The sequence below is a fragment of the Bacillus rossius genome, chromosome 13 (genome assembly GCF_032445375.1).
Source record: "Bacillus rossius redtenbacheri isolate Brsri chromosome 13, Brsri_v3, whole genome shotgun sequence".
Classification (NCBI taxonomy): domain Eukaryota; kingdom Metazoa; phylum Arthropoda; class Insecta; order Phasmatodea; family Bacillidae; genus Bacillus; species Bacillus rossius.
Genome location: NC_086340.1, coordinates 19,196,832 through 19,223,939, shown reverse-complemented (window position 1 = coordinate 19,223,939; position 27,108 = coordinate 19,196,832). Strand labels below are relative to the sequence as shown.

The window sequence follows — 27,108 nt, the reverse complement described above, 5'->3', positions numbered from 1 at the left end:
ATTGTTGTTGATGTTTATTTATTTTTGTACCACGTATGGTGCATGTGAAGAAATGAATACAAATAATATTTTGTTTTCAAGTTTGGATTGACAAACATGCAGTGATTTGAATAGGTCATGCAATTTTTCCGTTACTGATAAGCGAGACTATAGTGAGAGAAAAAAAAAAAAACAACTTTGCATACTTGTTGCATGTTTAAAATGTCACTTATTGTTTATTCTCAATTACAAAGGCTTTTTTTTTGATTATGAAGGCTTATTAAAACATCAAAAAAAGATATTTATATTGCAGAAATGACTTAACCTCAACAATGAACGTTGGTATACGACAAATTCATAAGGTATGCTACGTCAAATATTTATACGGAATCAAATGTTGAATTGAATACAAATAGTTTATTATTCGTATTTGAAAATTCGAATATTCACACCGACCTTATAACTAGTAATGGGCAGAGTTCAACTCTTCTATCAAGAAAAATAGTTTAAACCACCAGTTTTAATACTCAAGTATTAATTTTTTTATTTTCTTAAAAATAAGACAAAATACGTCCTCCAATTACTATATTTGTTAATAACGGTGTGTTTAACTTACTCTTAGCTTTAACTGCACTTGTCACTAGCTCATGCAAGGATCTGATAAGTGCCAAATCTTCGAACTGGCTTCCTTCCTTAAGGCTGAGCAACTTGCGTTCCTGCTTTCTGCGACTCTTACTTGATCTGAATGTCCTCCTACAACACGAGAAAAAAAAACAGTAGCAGTTATGGAATGAACACAAATTATAAAAAATCTGTAGTAATACAATCAAGTTCAATACTGTACGAAAATTGTCAAAATAATGCATTGCAAAAGATATGCATAAAACAGTGTTATGTTTTTAACTGTAAATCTATAAATGTAAAGTAAAAGAAACATACATTAATATGTACCCATTCTCTTTACATATCTGGGAACATACACTTGGTACTGAATAGAATGTCATTTTATACACACTGCATTAATCAGGTGACCAGCTATTTAAAAATAAGCACAACCTTTACACACAAATAAAGTTCAATGAAAGGTCATGCTGGATTAGCAATTTCGCCAGATTATCGAACATCAATATGGTTTTATCGCGAATACCAAATTAAGAGTGTAACCTGGTAGGAAACAAACCACTGTACTGAAATGGAAACTAACACTGACGATAAACTCTGAACGACCTAAAAATGCTGCCAGCGCAGTAATGTGAACTGGTGGCAAAGATCAACAGCTGAAATCCACCTGAAAAAAATGTGAGTGGTTTGATTAATGCATGGCGTTGGATCACAGAATGTTCCAAATCATAAAATGCCAGATACGTGATACTGTACTTTGTAGAACTTTCACAAAGAAGGCTAACACTTTCATGGAATAAATATTTTTCCTGCAGCTATGATAGAGATTGCCTCTTATTTTCTTATTCAACAGCAAAGTTTTGCCACTACGAGGTTCACCGGTAAATCTATTTATATGTGACATTAAAATAAAATCCTGTTTTTTTTTTTTTTAAATAAAAAAAACAGTATTTGTGCATGTGTGTGTTTATACACCCACACACATACACACTGCAGCATTATACTAGTACGTCAATATTACTTGCGCACACTTGAATTGTAAGGTATGCACAGCAAATAAACTCACGTGGAACTCCTAGATCTTGATGAGGCGGCACTAGAACCCATGATCGTGCTGGTATCAGAGAATAAGTCGCAATCTGGGTGTGCTGGTTCAGTCTCGTCTAGGGAAAGAAAAAAAAAAAAAGACAGTGGGAGTTGGCATGTAAAGCCATCAACGAACATAAGAATGGCTATAAATTAATGTGAATAATAATTTAAGTGAAACATTGAGTTGGTTAGGTTAGCTACATTAATAATACCCAATTATTGTTTGTGGTGCCTGCCTCTATGTGTTGCCTACTTTCATGGTGCCTACCTGCGGGCATGTATAAAATGTACCAACTTAAAGTTAACAGTTATATGAAAATGGTACATGAACCAGTTATTTGTAGACAATCTAAACTCTTTTCTATCCTTTTCTACACTGCTGTATTCAAAGTGTAAAAGCAGCATAACTGTCACACAAAACATGTCATGTAACACGAGCAGCAACTTCAAGCTCTTCAAACACACATAAAAATCTTACCTTACATACCGGAAAACATGTTAAACCTATGTTTCAAATTATAAGTTTATTAAAAAGACAAGCTACATAAAATTAATGACAAAATACTAACCTTGGAGTTGTAGCTTCTGCATCTTACGAACCACAGCCAGGCGTGTCTTGTGTCTCGAGAACAGCTCGCGAGAAGTTTCCAACTGTGACAACATCTGCTTCTGATGCTCCAACAGACCCGGCTTGATGTGCGTCTCTGTGATGACATTGCAACCACTTGCTAACCTTCATCTTCTTCATAAAGGCCACTTAAATCATGATACACTTTAAGTTTATCATACAGTGTTATGTTCAATGAACAAACACAAGGCACCACCTTGCAGGAGTTTTTAAAGACCTAATGATCCAACAGCTACAGTGCAGCTGCCTTTCACGCAATGCTAGAAAAAACGTAGAGATTTATTTATCTTCAGAAATTAAATTAAATTTCAACTGTGAAAATGATATACGTAAATTTCCGATAGTGTCAAGCGTGTTTTTCGCATGTTATTGTGTACATTGATGTTAAGTTATACCATTGTTCAAGAAAATATTAAAATATTTTGTTTCTTAGATTAAATAGAGTATGAAGGTGTGAAGTTTCTATTCTAATGTGCATGGCAGAAAGCACCGTTTTATTTATTTGGATTGAATGTCTCATCAATAAGGTGATCAATCACAGACCAGGAACATAGAGCAAATAATCGACCATGGTTTTTGGCAGGGTTGGCTGATTGAAACCACAATGGTTTGAAATGCATTTACAACCATGGTTTAAACCAAGTGGTTTTTTATAAAAAAAAACAGACGGGTTTTTAAATACTATATTTAAAATAGAGTATCTTAATTTTTTAATGAAAGGTCTTAATTCCATTGTAATAACAACAAAAGTTTAATCATTAATGTTCCTAGTGATTTACAGGAACAAAAAAAAATTATATACTAATCAAGATATTATCATTTAAATTATCTGAATAAGTTGTAAATCATACCCAGATAAAGAATCCTCTGAAATTAAAAATATTAAATTGCTGATTCCTATTCTGTGGGAAATCCCCCAATGTAATGCAAATCCCCATTTTTTAGGGAAACACCCATTCCATGTAAATCCTCTTCTTGTGGGGAAATTCCCTTTGTTTAGTTAAGTACGCGACAGATGTGCAGATTTTCTGGACTTCAGTTCTTTGATGTTACAACTAGGGACCTGAAAACATTGTGATCACGACACATTATAAAAATAAGTTAAAACACAATTTTCTTAATTTTTTCCCCGTGTTTTTTCATGAATTTCTACACAAATAAACAAATGTAGATTTCAAACTATGCTCGTGTTTTGTACCTATTTTCCCCAACACACCAAGAACCATCACCGTCATCACCACAAACCAGGCCGTGGGATGGAAAAGCTTAGTTGAAAAACTACACGCTTTGTGTCTAAGCTGAGTTACTTATGACCGTTTTGACCGCTGTTTTTTTTTTATTGCCTTTGACGTGTCGTCTCGGGTAACAGATGACAGGGGGAACATTTCAGAATGGAATTTCCGTGGAATATGGGAACGGGAGAGAGAGAGCGCTAATGCAGCTGTCGCAGGATCCTTCTCCCTTTAGCTCATCGGTTTGTTACTACTTCAAAGGCAGCCCCCTCCCCCTTCTCAATTGCCTCACATGCCACCCCCGTCTATCCTCACACTCTTTACTACTGTCCACACGTTTGCTTTCCGAACGTCTTTAATGTTTTCAGCGACCAAACAATTTTTTTTTATAACTGGCTGCTTGTGGTTTTAACATAGGGTGTTTAAATAACACAGTTATCAATATTTCCAGTCTTGAATGATAATTGCTGTGTTTTTGCATCCAATGACGTTAAACAAATGTGTAAATACTGCAAATGTGCCAAGTTATGTTTGAAAGTAAAGATTTAATTGCAAAGCACTTAAAAAGTGACAAACATGTGAACCGCTGATGTTGGACAATGACCCTTATGCACCAGTATTCAGGACTTTAAATAAGTTTTTCAACTCAAAGAACATCATTCGTAAGTCAAAAGATGTTAATTCACTAATGAAAACTATTCCCAAACTCCATCATTTTGAGAACACAACTATTCCAGGGTTATAAAGCCCTTAAAGAAGATATGCACGAAATTTGCAAAACAGAACAGCACATAGATATGTTTAAATTGCTGACTTCTCTGACTATAAATTACAATCAGTTTGCACTAGCAGTCCAGCAAACTGTCTGTAGACCTAATAACAATGTTGATAGTGAACGGTTACTTAGTCACTACAACTTAGTCATCACAGACAAAAGGCGAACCTGAAAGAAAGCAATGTTAAGGTATTCACTATGCTGTCTTTTGATGACTAAATTCAACACTTACAGTTTTATGCACATTAAGTTTTAAAAGTAGTAATATACATAAATCAAGAAATAGTATTTCTGTGAAATTCGTTATGAGCATTAGGTTATGGTTTAATACTTTTTAATCTAAAGCGGTCGAATAAAAGCGAACATGAAAATAAAATAACTTCACTTTTTGCTGCGAATTTTATGAAAAGAAAAAAAATAACCTCCCTTTTTCAGGTCTCTAGTCATAACTGTAACTAGTTCAACATGAGTGGCTGAAAGCCGGATTCTGCATGGCTTTCATTTGAACACGGTGAGAAACAAAATAACTAACGTTATCTTTGAAAGATTTGTGCAATGGGAGTGCATGACTTGATGTAGGCTTTTGGACATACGCCATTGCTATGCCCATGTATGTCTGTAGAAGAATACTACAAAAAAAAAATGACAAAAAACACAAATTAAGCAAAAAAAAAAAAAAATTGCTGTTGTCAGGATATATAAACACCGCACAATACTACTCCACAACAGGAATACGGTCAACAAACAAAGAAAAACAATTTTTTGCTTAATTTGTGTTTTATTAGTCATTTTTTTTTGTAGTTTTCTTCTACAGACATACATGAGCATAGCAATGGCTAGAGACATGCAAAATTAGCGGATTCATTTCGCGATAGGCTAGCATCGAAACAACTATACCTTCGTACCGCTTCCGCGATTGGCCCACATTTCATCCGGGAAACTGTGGGCCAATGGGAAACACTAAACGAGAAAGTGCCGAATTACGGACAGCCTAGGTTGAGACGTCTCACGCGTCAGTAGCCAATGAACAGGTGTCATTTCCGCGAGTATTTAAAAGGACTGTGGAGTCTGTCCTAGTGGTCGATGAATCCACGAATTTTGCAGGTCTCTAGCAATGGCGTACGTCCGAAAAGCCTACGTCAAGTCGAAACAACTGATGTGACAAAAAAAAAAGGGCCAGGTGGTTTGGTGTTTTTTTTTTCCCCGACCACCCCAGCGTTTGAACGGAGCGACCGCGGGGATCTGTTACCCAGGAGGTCCGGCCGGCCGGCCCGGAGCGCCGCCCACACGGCCCGCGGCCACAGGCAGCCCCGCGCCAGCATGGCCACGCTCTCCTCCGTGTGGCCCAGTAGCTCGGCCAGGATCTCTGCCGCGTCGCCGTGCTGGCGCCGCTCGCACAGGCTGCCCACCAGCCCCTGGCACAGCTCGCGCAGCTGGCTCGCGCTGCAACCACCGACACAGACACACCATTCGAGACCCGACTCTGTGCTTCAAACTGTTTGTGGCTCGCACTGCAACCACCGACACACCGTTGCATTCCCAACTCTGTGCTTCAAACTGTTCTAGTTTCGATAACCTCAGTGGTACTTTTAGTAAGAACAGAAATTATTTTCATAACACAATACAATTTTTTTAACAGTTTAGTCCATCCATAGTTTAGTTTCGATAACCTCAGTGGTTTTTTTATATTTTTTAAAATTGATACTTTTAGTAAAAACAGAAATTATTTTCATAACACAATAAAATTTTTTTTAACAGTTAAGTCTATCCAAAGTTTAGTTTCGATAACCTCAGTGTTTTTTTTTTTTTTTTAATTGATACTTTTAGTAAAAACAGAAATTGTTTTAATAACACAACACAGGGTCGGCAGAGGAGCGATTCGGCTGCCGCGGGAAGACGTAGAAGTTGTTGTAGTAGGCTCGGTGCGAGTACCTGCGCCCAGCACACACTTCTACAATGGCTACACCTGTTGTGAGATAGGTGACAAGACTCGAAACAAAACAACTGGATAATCACATTTTAAGCTCAGCTCCCATTCACGGCTACATTCCAACCAGCATGTGCAATGTTTTTTTTTTATATAAAGCTGTATTTTATAGAGAGCTATTTCAAAAAAATAAGTTTACACAAACAGTTTTGCATGCCTTGCAAAACCAAAAAAAAAACCAAATTCAGTCAGTGATCTTGACTTTCCATGATAAAAATTGCAACTTCCCTGATGAATTAAAAGTTTAGTCTATCCAAATGGGGTTGAAAACTGATGGGACAAATGAGAGAAAAGAGTGGGGGGGGGGGGGGGGGAGGAGGGGGGGGGAAAGCAGTGTGTAGGAATTCTCGAAGAATAAGTAATCACAACAGGAATAGAGGAACAAAATTCTTAAATTTCCCTAACACCACCACCAAATATCAGGTGCAGGGCGGCATAACTCAAAAACTTTGAACCTCACAGCATGCTGCCGGCAAAATGGAAAAAACAGACTCTTTGACGTTCCTTGCGACATCCAAGAGGGTACTACTAAAAAGCTCATTTTTTTTAAGGGTTGGTGGGGGAAACGAGGAGAATGAGGATGAAGGCGGGAGAATACAACCTCTTTAACCTACGGTTTTTGCTTTTAAATTATTTCCTTTCATCGGTGGGAATGATAAGATTTTGTAGGATTTCTTAGGATCATAGCAAAAGAGGGATATATCCCCCCACACGCGAGGAGGTGTTGACACCCTGAGTCCAGGCTTTGAATACATATACTGTATAGAAGTCGCCAGCCCAGGTTAAAATTTCTAATACGGTTTTGAGGTAGTCGGTTAGTTCACCGCCGCAATCGCCACCATCTCTAGGGCCATTGACTTGCAGCGGTCCCTAACGGACGAGTGTCGAACTCTCCAAACACCCCTTCCCCCTTCCCGCTGAACGACCTCGAGCTGCAGTGAATGATGGTTGGGGAAGGGGGGGGGGGTGCGAGGGGAAAGACAGCGGGCGATAGCGCTGCGCTCTAATGTGTAAATAACAACCTAAGACGATACAGGGCGTTACGGCAGCGCCGAAGTTCCCAAGCTGCTCATCATACGCTCCTGAAAAACGTAGAGTAAATGCTATCCACTCGCGACTTCTATACAGTATATGTGTTCAAAGGTCCAGGTGGGCCGTGACGGGTGTCCGGGGGAAGGGCGGGAGGTTCAGGGGAGAGGCAGCCCTCGCCTGTAGTCCATCTCGCCGGCGAGCAGCACCGCCTGCCGCCAGTCCCCGGCCGCCGCGCAGCAGTCGAGCGCCCGGGCTGGATCCCCTCCGCGCCGGAACATCACCGCCGCCTCGTCCCAGCGCCTGGCCTCGCGCAGGTGCTCCGCGTACAGCACGGCCACTCGGCGGTACTGCCGGCTGTCCCTTCCCAGCAGCTCCAGCGCCTGCAGGGGGCGAAGCATCAGGGCGTATTCACTACACGTGGAGCGGCAAAGTTATTTTCCGAGGAAAAGTCTCAGTTCAGAAAAATTTCTAGGAAAATGAACACAAACACACACACACCCCTTCCCAAAATACACACACACCCCTTCCCAAAATACACAAACACACACACCCCTTCCCAAAATACACAAACACACACACCCCTTCCCAAAATACACAAACACACACACCCCTTCCCAAAATACACAAAAACACACACCCCTTCCCAAAATACACAAACACACACACCCCTTCCCAAAATACACAAACACACACACCCCTTCCCAAAATACACAAACACACACACCCCTTCCCAAAATACACACACACACACACACCTTCCCAAAATACACACACACAGACGTGTGAATATTTTATATTGCTACTTATGTATGTTGAGGAATAAATCTCTAGAGTCTAGAGTGAGAGAAATGTATAAAAAAATCTTGGGAGTATTTTTTTCTGGTCATTGTTTGAAGTTACATGAACTTTCCTGTTGTACGAATTGTAACGAAAAAAAAAAAAATTATTTTATATAGAGAGGGAGGCAGCACACGTTGCCAGCAGCCGTTACCTGCAAGTCAAATGTCACGGGTGCTGTGAGCATTTGTTCACTGACGACTTACGAAAAATAAAAAAAAAAGATAACTAGATTTGCACATCGCCGCAGCCGCTACACGTGTCTCAGAAATGTCACGTAAAAAATAATATTAGTTGTGAGGTTTCTTTGAAAGAAACATACTATACTTATATTGGTTTTCAAAACACAAATTTAATTCAATTTGTTCTTAACAGGAAGCATGGCTGCACGTATGAAATAAATCAGCTGCATGCAGTAGATCCTAAGTGAAATTTTCAACGATAACACTGTTACATGAAATACAAATGTAAAACTATGTAATGGATGCCTTAGTTTATATATGGCGACAAAAATTAACTTCTATGTCTGCTACATCACACTATTAACTAACTTTGGAAGGAAGTTTCATGACAAAGTCAATGGCAAAATACTGAAAAAGATTGGATTAGTCTACATCAATTCAACTATTGAAACTGCAATGCAAGAGAAATTGAGAAATATTAACTAAAGCTGTATTTTGATAAAATTTAGAAAATCGTCAGCACATAAAACTTAAGCCAGTTAAAATAGAAAAGAAAATTTAATCATGAGTTGTATTTTTATAGATAAATAACAGACTTAGTTAACTTTTTTTAAATCTTTTTTTCATGTGATTATTACCGAACATATTTATCGGGACATTATCTATAACAATAATAAAAGGATAAAAAACATATTCTGAATGCTGCGTTATAAAAGGAGTATACTTTGGAAGTCTCTGGTATCACAGACTGTCTCTGACTATTCAACTTTTCAAAATAAAAATTTGTTTTCCAAAAAAGTTACATCTATACTCACATGTGTGTACAATCTGTGCTCCTTTACAAGATCTAGACATTCCTGGAAGTGTGCATCGTCATCCAAACAACGCACAATATGCTTCAGAGCCTCCTCGTAGCGCTGCAAGTGTTTGTTGATGCAGTACTTGCGGTAGTCCGGTTCGAGACTTACAACAAGCAAAAGAACAAAACAAATAATAAACGCACGTTTCACGACATTATTAAAAGTAGACTAAGCATTGCTGAACAACCTTGCATTGTTTCCTTTTCTTTCTTGAAAATGAGAGTGAAAGTCGAATGCATAAACTCCAGTGATAGAAAAGAACTTCATGAACTGAGTCCTACTATTGTCAAACGATTGCATTAAAATATTCTCATATTTGCAATATTCTCGTAGTAAAGTGTTCTACTAAGAAATGAAAATTATCTGTGTCTTCAAATATTTCTGTATTAAATATTTTTAAAAAAACTTCAAACGCACATAAAAACCAACCAAAATTTATGTAGGTATAACATTTTATTGGCATATTTATGAAAAGAAACAAACAGAAAAATTCTGGTTTCAATAAATTATTAAAGTCTAAACTTAAAGAAATAATCAACATTTTATTTGTTGCAATGATGTCTTAGTAAAAGGTTATTATAATTTATCTGGAATGCATTTATTACCACAGACAACACCACATATGAGAAGAAAGGCAGGAGTTGAATGTACAGTAATCATTGGAAAGCTTATTCATAATTAATAACGACCACTAATACCTTAACAAATGGTTGAGGAATGGCAGGTATTCCTTGGGATCCTTCTGTGACCTAGCTGCAACCAGCTGCACCAGATCGAAATCGTACATTCCAAGTGCCACGTCGTACAGCTCGTTCACATCGACCAAGTACAGGATGTGCTTCAGGGCGTCTGCTGCAGAGACGGCCAGCTTACTTCCTCCTTCCTCAAAAAAACAAACAACAAGAATGTAACATAGACACGTAGGTTTAAAAAAAAATACAATGTATGTAAAAAAAATCAACATCACAAAAAATATATATATTTATTCTATGAGTAAACAAGTATGAAATGTGAATGCATGAAAGTATAACCATTAACATGCATCATATTCCTGGAAAGTAAAGCTACTATTCCATACACACTCACAATAATTACAAAAGGATGTCAAGCAAAACCCACAGAAACTTAATTCCTTGACTTCTCTAGGTCTTTTGTAATCTTCCAGTAACCAAAACCCTAAAACATTTCCATAAAAAAATAACCAATATAAATTTATGACTACTTTCCAACACTGTCATAAGCTTCAGTCATACAGGGCGTTATGTTCGCTACATGAGTAAAATATAGCCAGCTGCATTTCAGCTGTCACTGGCCACACAAAGCTGTGTCTGCTATGTTGGCGACATTGCCGGATGCTTGGTACTCAGCTATTTTTCTGAAAGTCGCTGACTTCACGCATACACGGATATTAAAAAACATCTGTTTTTAAATACAGAATTGAGCTGTACTTCTGTGTTTGCTTTAAACTAGTAGCATGTCGATGGAAAATTTCACTAAAGAAGTACAAAAAATATCCATGTTTATGGAATAAATCGCTAGAAAAATACAGAAAGCAGGATATGAGAGATAATGCCTGGGATTTCATTTAAAGGTATGTTAACTAATTCTATGTATTTAGAAAATATTAATTATTGGTGTAAATTCCAGTTGTTATTAATTTTCCTTTTATTTAGTTGACGGTTAATCGTTAAAAGAATTATATCATCACAAAATCATTGTTTAATAACCTCAAGCAAACTGCCAATCGTTCTTCTGCTGATATTCTTTCCCTATAATTCAGATTCTTCTTCTCAATAGTATTCTTAATGATAAATAAAATGCTCCCAAACTGAGTTGTGGTAATTCTAAAATAATTCATATATTTGGCTTCGTCCTCATGCAATTTCCCCATCAAATGATGAAACTCTCCAAATTCTGTTCTTTAAAATTAACTTCACAAAACCATTCGTCCATTAATTTTTACGTTTACATACTGTGCGAGGCAGCAGAATATTATTATCGTCGGAATCACCACTCGGATCTCTCCGACATCGCGAGCATGGCAAACATAGCGTAGCTTTCTGTGCAGTCCTAGGCTTTATAGTCACAAACGTACCTACAGATTCTTCAATGTCGTGACACAACTGTTTTTAAACAGTAAAAAAATAAAAAATAAATAAAAAAAAAGCTTGGAAAATGTGCACAAAGCGATGTTTCTTACACCACACCCGGGAGGCACCAACACAGATGGACTCCTGCCTCACAGGCAAAAAAAAAATACAACCGTGCCCGAAAATATTTGACACACCAGCATTGCAACAAAACAGAGACACTCACAAAATATGCACGAGACAGTTAGTGGTCCAGCGATGTGGGATGAGCCACTGTCCAAATATTTATTTTTTAAATTTTCTTCACCTAACATGGTTTTTTTTATGTTTTGTGAAATTGTATATTTTGTGTTTTTGTTTTTTTGTGAAATTGTATATTTTGTGTTTTGTTTTTGTGAAACTTTATATATATATATATATATTTTTTCTATATGTATATGACATGTATCATACCTTTGAATATATATACTCTATAGAAGTCGCGAGTGGATAGGATTTACTCTACGTTTTTCAGAAGCGTATGACGAGCAGCTTGGGAACTTAACCGCTGCAGTGTGCTGCCGTAACGCCCTGTATCGTCTTAGGTTGTTATTTGCACGTTAGAGCGCAGCACTGTCACCCGCTGTCATTCCTCTCGCGCTCCCCCACCAATCATTCACTGCAACTCGAGGTCGTTCAATGGGAGGGGGGAAGGGGTGTTTGAAGAGTTCGACACTTGTCCGCTAGGGACCACCGCAAGTCGATGGCCCTAGAGATGGTGGCGATCGCGGCGGCGAATTAACCGACTACCTCAAAACCGTATTAGAAATTTTAACCTGGGCTGGCGACTTCTATACAGTATATATATATATTCAAAGATCATGCCCCAGAAATGGGGTCAACAGATATGAAATAAATAAATAAATACATTTCCACCGACTGTTCCAAGCGCACACTGACCTCAGCGCAGGCCTGCTTGACGGCTTTGATGCGCAGCAACGCAGCGGCCAGGTCCTGCGCCGAGCCCTGGCGCACGTGGCTCGTCAGCACGGGCAGGAGGTACGCGTCGGCATCGGCTCGCGCCAGCAACGCCTCGCGCAACGCCTCGCACACCACTTCCACCTGGAGACAACGCGCGCGAGCGCCGAGCGCCGATTCATCACTTACTGCAGGAGACGAGCATGTGATCAGTTAACTACCGAACTTTCATCACTGTACGGTTATCATTACAGTACAGTGTTGCCTGTGTTTTAAGAGGAATCTGTTTCAATGGTATGTTTCTGTAATGATTTTTTGAAGAGGACCAATGGTCATCTGCATATTTTCTTTCAATAGAGCAACCCCTATTACAACTTGTTTCAGATATCACTGTACTGTACATTCATTTTTCTACGGGTTTTTTTCCCCCCTAACCTAACTAAAACTAAGTGTATTTATTTGGGAGGGGTTTTTGTTAGGGAAGACTCTACTTGGTTTCAGGGTGAAGCCTATATGCCTAATAATGCTGGTTTTCGGGTGGGTTTAGGGATTGGCCAGCCATGGCAGATATTGATGCCATGATTGATTCCCCTATCTTAAATCTAAGACTTTAACCTGTGCCCATCTATGCAGTTTAAAATTTTTCCAAGCATTAAGCAGGCAGGTTCCATACAGGACAAGAAGGATGGTCCGGAATTCCAAACGAGAAAATTGAGTTGTACCATCTACCGTATTTACTCGCATAATGTCCGTAGTAATTAGGCTACATTTTTGACAAAAAACGGGGTGCGGACATTGTGAGGTAAAGTCCGGGAAAAAATTTTTTCCTCAAAATTTTACGTTTTGTGTAGAGTAAAAAAATTGTTCTCTCATAATTAGTTTACTAGCAGAGCACTGGTGACTGGCGACCCTCCGCAGCGGACGTGAGAAATGTGACAGGTGACGAGATAATTGGGTGCCGGCGATTAGTGGAAGACGCCACTCATATTATTTTTCTTCTCTCACTCGCGTGTGCGCTCCTACGTTCAGAAGCCGCAGCCAGCCTACACAAAATAAACTCTTTGCGTGAAAAGATATTTTTTTAAATCTTTCATTGAGATGGCCACTGATGGCACGGGGCAGATGTCTAATGTCTGCATTAGCCGGCTGTGTGTATAAAAAAACTGTGCGCATGTACCCCCACCACTTCTCCGCTACCTCCCCTACTTTGTGACGTAGTGTGAGTTGACATGTACTGACTTGTGCTATATATAGCCCATCCCCTTGCAACTCGCGTGACGTCGCAGGCAGCTGCGCAGTGGAATGCGAGTTTCTGAGTCCGGACGGTTTCACCACGCTACAAAACTCTCTCAGCGACCGCTCCGGAGAAATGAACAACTCAAGGTCAAAGCATTGTTGACAGAGTCGGTAATTTTCCATCCTGTTACTGTGCCTTTCAGGGGTGGCCAAGGTTGTTTTGTCTGGTGCGGACTTTATGCGGATTTTAAAAAATTCCATTTCAAGTATTTAAAAATAAAGGTGCGGACATTATGCGATGGCGGACATTATGCGATTAAATACGGTATAGTAAGATCTCGTGGAAAACTGCCTGAAAAAATTGGTGGTGAACATGTCTGTTTACTTCGAGAACAAAATATAAATCTTATTAAATCTTTTTATTGTCAACCAGCCTTCTTAAATCAGATCAGGAGATTAACCTAGCCAAACTGATGCGTACTTTGCTGCGGGACTGCGACGGAGGCTGGGCGCCGGTCCTGTCTGGGTAGAAGCCGGCGTACGTGGTCCGGGTGACGTCCTCCTCCCGCAGCTCGGAGAGGAACAGCGACAGCCAGCCGGGGTCTGCGACGTCGGCCGCGAAGCGCGCCGCGCTGCCCAGGAACGCGTCCCGGTCGTGGTCGCACAGCAGGTTCAGGTTGAGGCGCTGCCTCCTCGCCAGGAGGAACGCGGCGCGGTACGAGCGGGCGTCGAGGAGACATGCGGCGGCGTGCAGGACCATGGGACGCGGCTGCACGCACTCCAGGTTCCCGCGCCGGGACTGCAGCACGGCGCGGGTGTCTCCGGGCACGGCGGCGACCAGGCGGGCGCCGCGCTCCACGCGCCGGGCCGTGCCGGCCGCCGCCGCTAGCCCCCGCACGGCGCCCAGCCGGCAGCACAGCAGGGTGTGCTGGAGCGTGGTCAGCAGCAGGAAGTGTGGGTGGAGGGCGTACGACGTCACGTTGCTCGCTACCTCCTTCCCGTCCACGTAGAACCTGAAACAACAACTACATGGGTGCGGTGCTCCTCCTACCAGAGTATGTCTGGCAAATATATAATAAATGACAATACATTCTTTGCAGGGGCGCAACAACAGGGGGGGGGGGGGGCAAGGGTATTTTCCCCCCCTCTGAAACCTTGAAGTGGGGGCAAACAGGGGTAAATAAAGTGCTGTGTAATCAATTTTTAGATTATAAAACTGCTTAAATAGCACCATTTTCCACCTTGAAATACAAATTTTCCCGGGGGAGGACCCCCGGACCCCCCCCACTTCGATAGGGGGGATCGATGATGCTTTATAATAAGGTATATTGCCCCCCCACCCCCCCCCCCCCCTGGAAATTTAGTTGTTGCGCCCCTGATTCTTTGAATGATTCTAATTCAAATAATTATTTTGGACATTTGGTCACTGCTAGTTCGAACAGTATGCCATATGTAAAACCCAAAAGAATGGACAAAGAAAGATGAATACACATACACAAAAAAAACAAGTCAAATTCAGCTGATATCAGATGTTAAATGTTAACACGGCACAGAGAATCCAGTGGAAGGAATTAGTCGGAACAATATCACAGCGTTGACGAACACTGTGGGCTGACAATGACAGAACAGTTGCAGCAAAGAAAAAGTACATAAAAACAAAAACTTTGGACAACACAGGGACAGACAGAGGAACCCAACGATGATGATGATGATGATGATGATGATGATATTTATAATACAGATAATCTGGACAAAATACAGACAATACAACAACGCACATGCACATGTTCACTTTTTTGCAGTATACCAACATGCTCAGTCTCCATCTAGTTGTGAGATTGAAATTTAGTAACTTCAACGTGCGTAATTGGCGTCAGTGGTTAACATGTTGTGTGGCCATCTCCGACGAACTCGTCAACCAGACGTTAAAAAAAAAAAAAAGTAAAATTAAGAATTGTACACGTACGCCGCACCGATTGAGAGAGAAAATGGGTTTTATGAGACTTTCACCACGAGTGGACCAAATTTCCTTAATACGTTTGCAGCCAAGAACATAAAACATGCAGAACCTTGTAATGGGTACTACACCAATGCACAAATGAACACAGTAGGCTTTCCAAGACAACAGTTGCGATGTTTTGGAAACTGAGATCTGTTCCAGTCATCAGCCACAAGCAGACTGTCTTGGAATACCTACTGATGAGTACTGATTTATTCCTTCCACTGAATTCTCTGTACTGTCTTTACATATTTAACACTAGCTACAGTACCCAGCGTTGCCCGGGCTAAACACAGAGTGAAGGGGAACAGTTTAAAGATCAGATGTAGTTAGTAATTGTCTTCTTAATTTGAATGTCAAGTGTGCAAAATCATATATATCACGTTCAGATCCCAACAGACGTTTTTCTGCCAGTTTATAGTTATTTACCTGGTTTGTATGTAATCTAGACTCTATAAAGCAATATAGAAAAAAAAAACTGAAAAATAAGGGATTACTAATATTGAAAAGATTCCATTATCTAGCTAATGCTCGGCATGCATTGCAATGCCTCATTCAGTTTTGTTTTGTAATATGTTTGAAGTAGTTACACATATACAAATAATCTATCCATGTCTCTAAATATATATTTATCTCTATCTACATCTATAGTCCTATATATCTATGTATCTCTCTATCTATGTTTATCTCTTTATATCTACATATATACCTCACACTATCTCTATGTATTCTATATGAGGGTACTGATTGCTTCGTTGTTAATATCACACGGGTGTTTTTTACTTTTATGGGAAAATTAAGAATGATAAGGCATCTAGTGCGTGGCAACAATGTTAATAGGCAATAGGAAATAAACTTCTAGCGCCTGCGGCATTGTCAACACACACTTTGTACGTGTACTGCATGTTGTATCTAACCCCCTCCAACGCATTTGATTCTAAATCGGACTTTTAGTAAGGATCCCTAATGTTATTGATATTATAATATAGCCTATAGCCTTCCTCGATGAATGTACTATCCAACACTGAAAGAATGTTTCAAATCGGACCAGTGGTTCCTGAGATTAGCGCATTAAAACAAACAAACAAACAAACTCTTCAGCTTTATAATATTATAGTATAGAAGTATAGATATGATATCTGCTGACCTTGGATGTACAAATGTGCTCCTGCCAATGTTCAGGCACACCCATCAGTAATCATAAATGCTTTACATTTTCATGCCAAATATCTGATTCTACAAAATAACTTAACAAATAAAATAACTCCTATACAGTAACAAGATATTCCATAAATTAAACATTTTAAAATCATGCAGGTGTGCATGATTTTTTATATATGGTTTTAAATAACATAGGTTTTTAAAGTACATAAGTTTTTCAAATATGTTCTATAAAACTTACAGTTTCATAGCCAAGGCTATACTTGTAGGAAGGTACCTATGAACCAGCTCTATTGATACCAGTGGCCAAAGTAGGCGAAAAATAATAATGTTTGTGAAATACTCCATGAAAACAACTCATTGGAGGCGTTCAGAGGCCCTGGTGTAACCTCTACGATGGTTCTCAATCTAAATTTAATTTTTATTGATAGTACACACATGTATGAAGGTCGCCACGTAACTGCTCTATCGTTATCTTTGCACATTTTGTTGTAAAAATATAAAAAAAACTCGGTTGGAAATTGCAGTAGTTGTGTGGAATGAGTTAGGCTGTTGTTCTCCAAGCTCTCTGTCCCGTGCGGCCGGATAGAGCAGGCAGATAGAGGTAACTTCAGCTCAGTAACATATCATGGGGCTCCACAAGAAACTTAATTCAATCTTAATGGCTCTGTAGCTAAAATATTTTATGCAACACCGACTTACGCAAACACATTGCAAGTTTTTAAACGGTTGTGGAGGAATATTCAGGGTGGCCACACAAATCTGCAATAAAATTTCCCTGAAATTTTTAGAAAACAATTTACCTGTTTTGTGATTTTCTGGAAATAAATAACGAAAATATACTGCCATCACTACCATACCTGGCCTAGAGTCGTAATAATTGCCGGAAGTTAAAATTTGAAAGGCGAAAAGGAAAGTAGGTAATTCATGTAGGGTTGAGATCACAGAGGTTTGCAGGACCCACTTTTCTAAGGTGTCGTGTGAAACAGCGAAGTGATTCTTCAACGTGCAAGAGCAACAACATGCAACTTGTGGGGGAACTGGTAGAGGTAATGGGCAGGGGAGAGGTAGAAATGATGCGGCATACTTGCACACTTGTCACTTGTAAACTTGCATACTTGCTCACTTGTACAATTGCATACTTGCAATCTTTACACTCGCATACCTTCACACATGCATGCTTGTGCAACAGCATAATTTAGCACTCGCATACTTGAATAATACATTGGCGTAGCTGTGTTCATAAAGATGTGGGGGACAAATAATGATTTTGATGTCATGTAAACCGATTCCCCTCTTACTAAGACGGGGGGTCCGGGGGTCCTCCACTGGAAATTTTTTATTTTATTTTTAAAGTGCAAAATAGCGCTTTTTAAGCAGTTTTTGTATCTATAACCATTGGATACATCGATGTTAAAATCATTATTGTTTCCTTAAGTTAAATTTGATGAGTGAAGAAATTACAAATAAAGTTGGGCAGAATAATATTATAAAATGAAAATATCACGGTCTAGAAAGTTGGGGGGGGACAGTCCCCTCCACCCAAAAAGTTCAGGGGGACACGTCCCCCCTGTTCCCCCCGGTTCCTACGCCCCTGAATACATATTGTCTGTCATTTGTAAGAAGGGGCCATCTGACATTTTTGTTGAAAATGAGTTAACTGCAGAAATACATGTTTTCTTTCATCCTTCATGGTCTGTAAGAAGGGGATAACTGTATCTCTAATAGTTTTTAAGATATGACAGGGGCTAACCATAAATAATTAAAATACAGTGATGCATTACAGTGTGCTCATTTTGTTTTTCTGCTCTCTTGAAAAGTTTATGTTTTGTAGGTTAGCCCCTTCTTACAAATGACAGACGATATGTATATTTTTCTTTTTTGATCTGTGACGTCAGCCAAAAAGAGAATTGTTTCTCCCGTACCCTGACGACATGAAAAAGCAATAAGTTTCGCTTGCGCCGCGCGCACCTGTTGCGGTCGCTGAGAGCGAACACTGCCTGGCTGCCGTCGACCCGGCAGACGTCCAGCTTGGCGCAGCGCTCGGGGAGCGCGAACGAGTGCCGCCCCAGCTCCGCGCCAGAGGGGTCGTACGTGAGCAGCGAGCCGTCGCTCAGCTGCACCAGGACGAGCGATCCGCCCGGCACGGCGCACAGGCCGGACACCGTTCCGTCCACGGGGGTGGAGCTCCTGCGGCACAGCACACGTGTCGACAGTGCACTCGTGAACACACAACAGGCCCCCAGCAGACCGAGTTTCAATTCAGCCGTATCATATTTCCCGGTAAGTGCTGAAATTCATTGCTTATTTTAACTAACGACTAGTTGAATTAATTAACAAATAAAAATGCCTCGGCAGGTAGAGACAGCACCATTAAGTTTGCTGAAAGTCATTACTTATTTTAACTAACGACTAGTTGAATTAATTAACAAATAAAAATGCCTCGGCAGGTAGAGACAGCACCATTAAGTTTGCTGAAAGTCATTACTTATTTTAACTAACGACTAGTTGAATTAATTAACAAATAAAAATGCCTCGGCAGGTAGAGACAGCACCATTAAGTTTGCTGAAAGTCATTACTTATTTTAACTAACGACTAGTTGAATGAATTAACAAATAAAAATGTCTCGGCAGGTAGAGACAGCACCATTAAGTTTGCTGAAAGTCATTACTTATTTTAACTAACGACTAGTTGAATGAATTAACAAGTAAATTGCCTCGGCAGGTAGAGACAGCACCATTAAGTTTGCTGAAAGTCATTACTTATTTTAACTAATGACTAGTTGAATGAATTAACGAATAAATTGCCTCGGCAGGTAGAGACAGCACCATTAAGTTTGCTGAAAGTCATTACTTATTTTAACTAACGACTAGTTGAATAAATTTAACAAATAAATTGCCTCGGCAGGTAGAGACAGCACCATTAAGTTTGCTGATGTGATTTTTTTATCCGGAAAGATTGTATAGTGCAGCTCCCGGCAAATAAACCAAGTCAAATAATAACGAAACGACAGGCTGGATAAGTTAAGTCAGCTAAATTAATAACACATAAAAATCTTTAATTAAATTTTAATTTACCTGCTATCAATGTAGCTAACCTAACCAACTTTTCACTTTAAGTAACTATTTGCTTTAATTCCTGGAATCACCAACCTTAAAAATCTTCGGAAGTAAAAAAATACCCTTGTAATATTATAATGGCCTTTCAGCAAAAACAAAATAGTATTAAGTTATTTTATCCTACTTAGTTTCACTAAGCCGTAACTTTTAACATTTGCCTATTTTTCTTCTAGAAAATTTTCAGATCTTAATGGCTTGTCAACATCAGGATCATTAAAGAAGGTGAGGGCAGATGAGAAGATAATAGAGCACTGATAATATGAATGGGTCGGATAAATGGAAATGTTCCGAGAAAACGAACCAGCTCACAGCAACAGTAGACACGTTTCCTACTGACACATTCTGCTCTGAGCCTACAGGGAATCAAACCCAGATCACCTTGTGGGAGTTGGTGACCACTCAACACCATGGCTCCGATCACGTATCAGTAGAGACAAGATGTTATGGTTATATTTTCAAAACAATTTTGTTTTTAAAACACAAAATTTCAGTATAATAGTTTTTATTTTGAGAAAATATATGTTAAAATATTTTGTAATATTAATCTCACCCTATTCTGCCAAATTTATTGATACAGATGAGCTTTTACAATAAAATAATATGTAATAATTTTGTGAAGAGCAGAACTATTCAGAATAAATATAAATATTAAGTGTTTGTGGGTTTGGTAAATGTACCTACCGATGTAAGGAATGTAAAAATGGGTTACTACTACGAGATGCAAACACACACAGTGTAAAATTAATTTTTTTACCGTTTATATGATACTTTATGGTACAAACTTTATGCTGACTTAAAATACATTCATCAAATTTACTACCTACCTACATTTAATGGTTAAATTTTTGTGATTTTAGTTAAATTTTGTTAAAAATGCTGATTAATTTCATGACATTTAGTTGCATTTTGGTGTTATATGTTGCAGTGACGTGTTATTTTGGTTTTATCGCAACTCACCACATAATCTTGACACTACATATAAATGATCCACGAATAGAGTGGGTCAACAAACAAGTGCAATGCAAATTTTTAGACCTTATTTATAACATTTTTACAACCACTTACAACATATTCCCAGCAGTAATCAGCATATTTATGTAAAAGTGATGCAGATACTCTCATCCTATAACATTTATCATCACACGTAACATTGAGTTTATAAAACACACATGATTGTAATTCAAAGGTTAAAACTAAGCATGTGCCATAGTAAAGTAGAGAATTAATAAGAAGTGTAATTTAAAAAAAAAATTGTGTCAGGGTAGAGAGAGAAGTCTAATAAAATATTATTTACTACTTATCAAATCCTGTAGGCATTTTCCCCAAGCGCAATATCCCTGCAAAGGCTACGTACATGGTGCAAACACATACTTCTGCAGGTAAATACCGAGTAACCAACGACATACCTGACGACAAGTTTATTTTGTTCGCAGTCGCGTGTCAGAAATGCCAGGCAGGAGTTATGGCAGCACAAAAACGTGTCCGCAGCAAGCCACAGCCAGTGGTGGGGCGGGAGGCCCCCGGGAGAATCGTCGCCCCACGACACGTCGCTGTGCCACAGAGTGTCTCCCTGCGGCGACAAGGCAGCCACAGACCCGTCGCTCAGCACAGTGCACAGTCCTTCCCCTCTCCCCGCCGGGAACGCGACCGCGTTCACGGGCGCCCGCAGCGTCAGTTTCTGGCTGCACATCGGTGGCGGGACGACCGCCTGATGGAACGAAGTGAGCAGAACGTCGGCTGGAAGAAAGAAACCACTCGAGAGCATTACGTTCACCTGACTCATCTTTAAAAAAAAAAATCTTATACAATTTAAACAACTTGAGAGAACACAGAAATGACCAGAGGTTTCAAAAAAAAAAAAGATGTTATTTCATTAAAATCAAACAAAAACTAGAGAAAACTTTATTAAAAACAAAAAAAAAATAATAGGGCGTTCTCTTACAATAGACCATGGCCAAATTCTTCTCAAATGAAAAAGGGCTACAGTCAAGGCTCTAAAAATCTCGGGCACCAGTTCGCCGTGGCGACTAACTTTTCCTTGCTGGCGACTATAACTTCTGCCAAGATACCAACGTATAACCGTACAGTAGTTTCAATACCTCAGCTAATCTTGTTGTGCAGTCATGACTGTGTCCAAGAAACTGGTACAGTATTTAAATTGTAATATAAGTTAACTATAATTACTGATATTTCTTATACCAAGCTGTTATACAGGTACGGTTTAGTACTTTCATGTTTAAATAAAATCTTAAAGATAACTAACAACTCCTGGCTCCTAGACTTTGTTGCTGGCTCCTAAACTGTCAGAGGGCTTGCCATGGTAGTTAAATGGTCCCATCACTTGCTATCCCCCCCCCCCCCCTCAAGTAGATCAATTGTTTTTAGTGAAAAACATGATAAATGTCGCAGTGCATCTGAAGGTTTTATCTGGGTATTTACCCCCCCACCCTCAAACAATTTGTTTCCATCACAGCTTTGTTCCCACATCATCACCCTTCAGTGTCTTTAGCGACCTCAATGTCTGTTCTAAATACTTGTGTGGCACTGTCGCCGACACTCTCATGTTAAATCTCAATACAATAAATTTTACCGACTCAGGGGTTTAGGTATAAGCCCATCATGTTTGCAGAGAAATGCAGTGAAAATCATTGCCGTCACTTTGGCTACGACTAAAGGCCAGCCTTAAGTTTTTATGGTAATTATTTCATACTGTATTTTCATATTGTATTTTTAAATAAAATATTAAAATTAAAAAAAAAAATTCTGATGCAAAGTTGTAGAATTATTAAAATATAACTGATTTTGAAAATATGTGTAAAACTCCAAGGAACATTATACAGTGGAGCAATTAATTGTTCTGTGTAACAAATCCAATTGTATTTAAAGGTAAAATATTAAAATTGATATACGATGTTTAATGTGTTTGTGATTAGAAACTGGGTAAATACCAAATATTTTTGATTTTGAAGATACACATTATAAAGTTTTGATATAAACTGGATATAGGATAACAAACATTGTTCAAATAATATTTTAAAGTAGAATGTTATAAAATAAGTTAAGCATTATGTGTGTTTGGGATGCAAAACTCTACCATAGTCAAAATATATTTTATTTGAAAAATATGAATAACAAAAACTTTGATATAAAGTGGATATGCAATGAGGAATAATTACTATTTGGACAGTAGTGACAAAATGCACTATAATATTTTTATCATACACACTGAAAAGCTACTCTTATTTACCTCCATCTATCACAACCACAACTGCACCATCTTCTTCTGTCGCATTTGATTTGCTGTTTACTATCCAAGTCCAATCGTAACACGTGTAAATAATGCTTCCTCCTTCACGAAATACGTGCAGTCTGTATCTGTGCAATGAATCCCATTCAACATGCAGTAATTTTTTCTCAGCTGGGAACTCCAACACTTGTTTCAAATACCAGTGATAATTATTGACCGTCCAAAAATACAAGAATGTTTTGTGTAGTTGAATGTTGACACCCACTGAAGTTAAGATCGATGAATCTGAATTCCACAACAGCTGCGTCACTCGCACTTCAGAAAAATCAAAGGGCAGCACAAACTCTCCATGCTTTAAGCCATTTTTTTCGAAAAAAGTAACAACATATTTGTTTGGCAGACACTGTGTTGTGGCTAAAACATTTCCAGAGGGGCGCCAAGCGAGGACACTCCCTAAACCAGAGGTTGGTTCACTCGTATACTGCAAAATCCCTTCACGGCTAAATATTCGTATGTAACGAATATCCTTGGGGCCTACGCTGCTAACGGCAAACAAAACACCATCTCCTCTCCAACTGACACATGGTATGCCTGTATCGTTATTTTGCTTTTTCTCGACATGGCCAGTAACCACGCGAGCTGCTTTGCCCTCCGACCCATGGAACTGAGTCTCTTTCTTTCCCCATCCTACAGTAATAAACTGCTTTTCCCCAAATCCTTCTTGATGAAGTTCAACTTCATTTATGGGGTCGAATGCTCCGGCCACCATCAGGACGGTATCATTACCAGTCACCACAGACACCACTTCCTGATCAGGACTCCAGCACATTGCTCGTATGCCGCTCTCGACGCAACCCACGCACGTGATCTCGGAAGAGCCTTGTTCAATGCTTAAAATATCGCCATTCTCAAAAGACAAATTCAAACTATCTGTAATGCAATTGAGAACCAAATTAACAGTTTTTGGGACAGCAGTATCATGATAGTAATCGTGTAAGTCAACCAAAAGGGAGAAATTCTGGTTTCCAGAGGATTTGCAATACACGTAACCTTTACTGCAAATGTAGATGTCATTTAACTGAGAACTACAACAAAATGCATCACCGATTTTAATTTCTCCACAACTCAACTGCGAAAAGCTTTGAAGAGTAAGATTTCTCATCTTGGATGAATATAGCTTTCGCGCATAAGAACCAAAATTCGTTCACGTAGACAATCACACACTAAATATTAATTGCACGTGTGTTTGGTAAACAAAAATTTAAACTACTTTCCTAAATAGTATAGTGATACAACTACTCATTTGCAAATGTAAGGTTTTGACCATATAAAAATTTATTAAATCTATAGCGCTGTTCACTCAGAAAAAATATATATTGTACATTTTTTAAGATTTTCTTATTTTAGTGATCAGTACTGGACCGTACACTCATTAATATTGACATGTAACTGTATTGTAATAAGGATATGTAAGGCGGTATTCATATAAGAACAGGTAAGGTAGCGAATAAGCGATTCATTGTTGGGATGCAACCGTAACCAAACTCCTAGCCCGTTTTTCAGGATGTGTCCAAACCGTATCCCAGTTAGGTAATAAAAACGCAGCCATTTTAATAAACTGAGCCCTGCATGACACTATAAAGTGACTTCAAAGCATTCTAGCAGACATTTGGCAACTATGTGTATATTTGCTACGCCAAAAATCCTACAATTTTCAGCACTATTGCGATAATTAAATGACGTGATTTTAATAAATACTTTTAAGTTGCGATTATTTGTTTTTATGACCATTGAAGTGTACAAAACGTATTCGGGGAGTTTCGCTATCATAATGTTTCATTTGTCGTCGTCCGTCCGAAGGCCATAAAGCCCGGCCTCCACGCGCCAGTATTAAACCCCGCTAACGGAACGTAACCCTAGCCCAGGTCACATGAGTCAAGCGAGCCGTCGACGTCGGTGAGTGTTTAAATAGTTTACGCCCATATGCCAACTCCACCAAACAGCTCTTATGCTTCATTAATTACTGCGAGTAATTAAGTGTTTTTTAATTAACAAAACAACCCTTAAGAGTGAAAGTGCGTCGTAGGGGTGCAGCGGTTTTCCCCGTGGGAAACCGCAATTAATAAACGTTCGGAACATCCCTTGCGGCCTTCCGCCAATAATTAACCACAGCATAGATCAACCTAATTCACCTCCCTGTTTTCACCTGCAAATAGCCACTGGAATAGTCAACAAGTGACAGACAGTCTCCAGCTTGACTTTCTATTTTCAAATATTATTAATCTCAATTTTATAATGTATTATTATTATAGGCCTTCCGCCAACTAATTCAGACAGATGTCATTAAGTTACGAGGGTTCTAGAAATAATAATGTCTAATTATAATTATAAATTTGGAATAATGGCACATTAGAAAGTCGGCGCGTCATGACGCTTCCTCCCCTCCCAAGCCGGCACAAAGCGGCAGTAGAGTTTTACTCACGGGCCGGGGCGGACGTGTGATCCCGCGGGGAGACTTCAACTTTCGTGCTCCTGATTCTTCATACTGGTAAATATCATAATTCACTAAAACCTCTTTTTCCTCTCCCCGCGTGTCCCCGTGCCCTTTTCTGGTGCAGGGCTTAACCCGGCCGCGTTAATTTTTGCTCGTCGCGCAACAACGGTTGCGACGCAGTCACTTTACGGTCCGGGCCGACTCCCGCGAACAGAACTTAATATAATTCGTCGAGCATACGCCTGCCGACTACAAATTTCAGGACTTGCCTCTTAATATTACCTTCGTGGGCCCGCGACTCATCACACAGGTGAGCCCGAGCACGAAGCTAGTTCCAGTACGTCACGGGAGTGGCCGTTAACCCACTCAAACACTTCGACGACCCTCAAACCCATGTAGGGATCTTATTTGCAAGTGCCGCAATGTTACACGTAATTAATTATTCAGTGCGAGTGTGTGTAGTGTCAGCATATTTGTCAAGTGTAATCGTGTAACTTGTGCCCATCGGGATTAAAAACCAGCACCTAAATAACGTTTTCTTTATTTCGTAGACGCCCCCTGAACAGTTAGGAAACAGTCCTCTACACTGTTTAGGGCCAGTGCGTATTAAAAGCAGGGACTCCCTTCCACTATCAACAGCCGCCGATCCTAGTGGAACATGCAGGGGCAAAAACCCACGACCACCTCGGTTAATCCTCGAATTAACCTGGCGCCCGCCGGAGATTTCATTAAGAGCCACTAAAACCACTAGGACTGCCCCGGGTCTCGATCACGTGACCATGGGTGACGGCACATTTAGTACTCCAACACACACGGTAAGTCTCCAGATGATCACAAAATGACTATACACGAGTAAATGGCACCAGATGTGGTTCAACTATCTCTACAAAATAAATGAAAAAGTGAGCTCTGCACATGCTTCGTTTTGGGTACATAACAGAAAGGCAACATATATAAAACCAAAATCTGTTTCATATAATTAAGGGACTGACTGTATCCTATTGTGCACTAGAAAAATGTTTCGGGTATAGGAGTAGCATATTGATCAATTAAACCATTGTGCTCGTATCTTGGAATTTCAGCCATTAAGATCAACGTAAAGCATCATCACACAACTAGTATGTGTTGTGTTTCAAATGTTCGAGTTAGCATTTGTTTGACCATAACACTTTTATGACACTGGCAATTTTTTTATGGTAATATATTTTATTATATTATATTTTTAATGCAGTTTATGTGTTGGCTATATCAATTTTGTATGCAAATGTATTTCAAAGCCATTATATTATATGCAGTGTTATGACATGGCACACATTTGGAAGGAGTTGTAGTTTTTGATGTGCAAAGTAAGTTATGGTTCCTGGATGGGGGAAATGCCCTTCTCATTGAAATAGCACATGTTATGTCCACAGATGAAGTCGCACAAGACACAGATAGTTGTACTTAGCAAACATTACTTAACCCCGTTAATTCGATGTAATTAACACATGCTCTTACCTATCTTTGCCTATGGTTTTTCCTGTGTCTGTTAGTTTTACCTGAGTACAATTTAGCATAGTTTAAAAATAGGGGAGATAGTTAT

At 39.4% G+C, this 27,108-nt stretch overlaps 1 protein-coding gene across 1 annotated transcript in view; it reads right to left on the bottom strand.

Annotated features, from left to right (window-relative positions):
* Positions 1-24,269, bottom strand: part of LOC134538310 (elongator complex protein 1) — a 30,319-nt gene extending 6,050 nt beyond the window's left edge. Inside the window, exons 1-12 of the mRNA XM_063379506.1 lie at positions 23,033-24,269; positions 21,192-21,522; positions 18,637-18,855; positions 13,987-14,518; positions 12,252-12,413; positions 9,921-10,105; positions 9,178-9,325; positions 7,521-7,723; positions 5,574-5,767; positions 2,259-2,393; positions 1,667-1,763; positions 596-732 (exon numbers count right to left, since the gene is read on the bottom strand). Of these exons, the coding sequence (XP_063235576.1) occupies positions 596-732; positions 1,667-1,763; positions 2,259-2,393; positions 5,574-5,767; positions 7,521-7,723; positions 9,178-9,325; positions 9,921-10,105; positions 12,252-12,413; positions 13,987-14,518; positions 18,637-18,855; positions 21,192-21,522; positions 23,033-24,194 (3,505 nt within the window). The 5' untranslated portion in view covers positions 24,195-24,269. The remainder of the gene's footprint in view (positions 1-595; positions 733-1,666; positions 1,764-2,258; positions 2,394-5,573; positions 5,768-7,520; positions 7,724-9,177; positions 9,326-9,920; positions 10,106-12,251; positions 12,414-13,986; positions 14,519-18,636; positions 18,856-21,191; positions 21,523-23,032) is intronic.
* Positions 24,270-27,108: the final 2,839 nt, after the last annotated feature.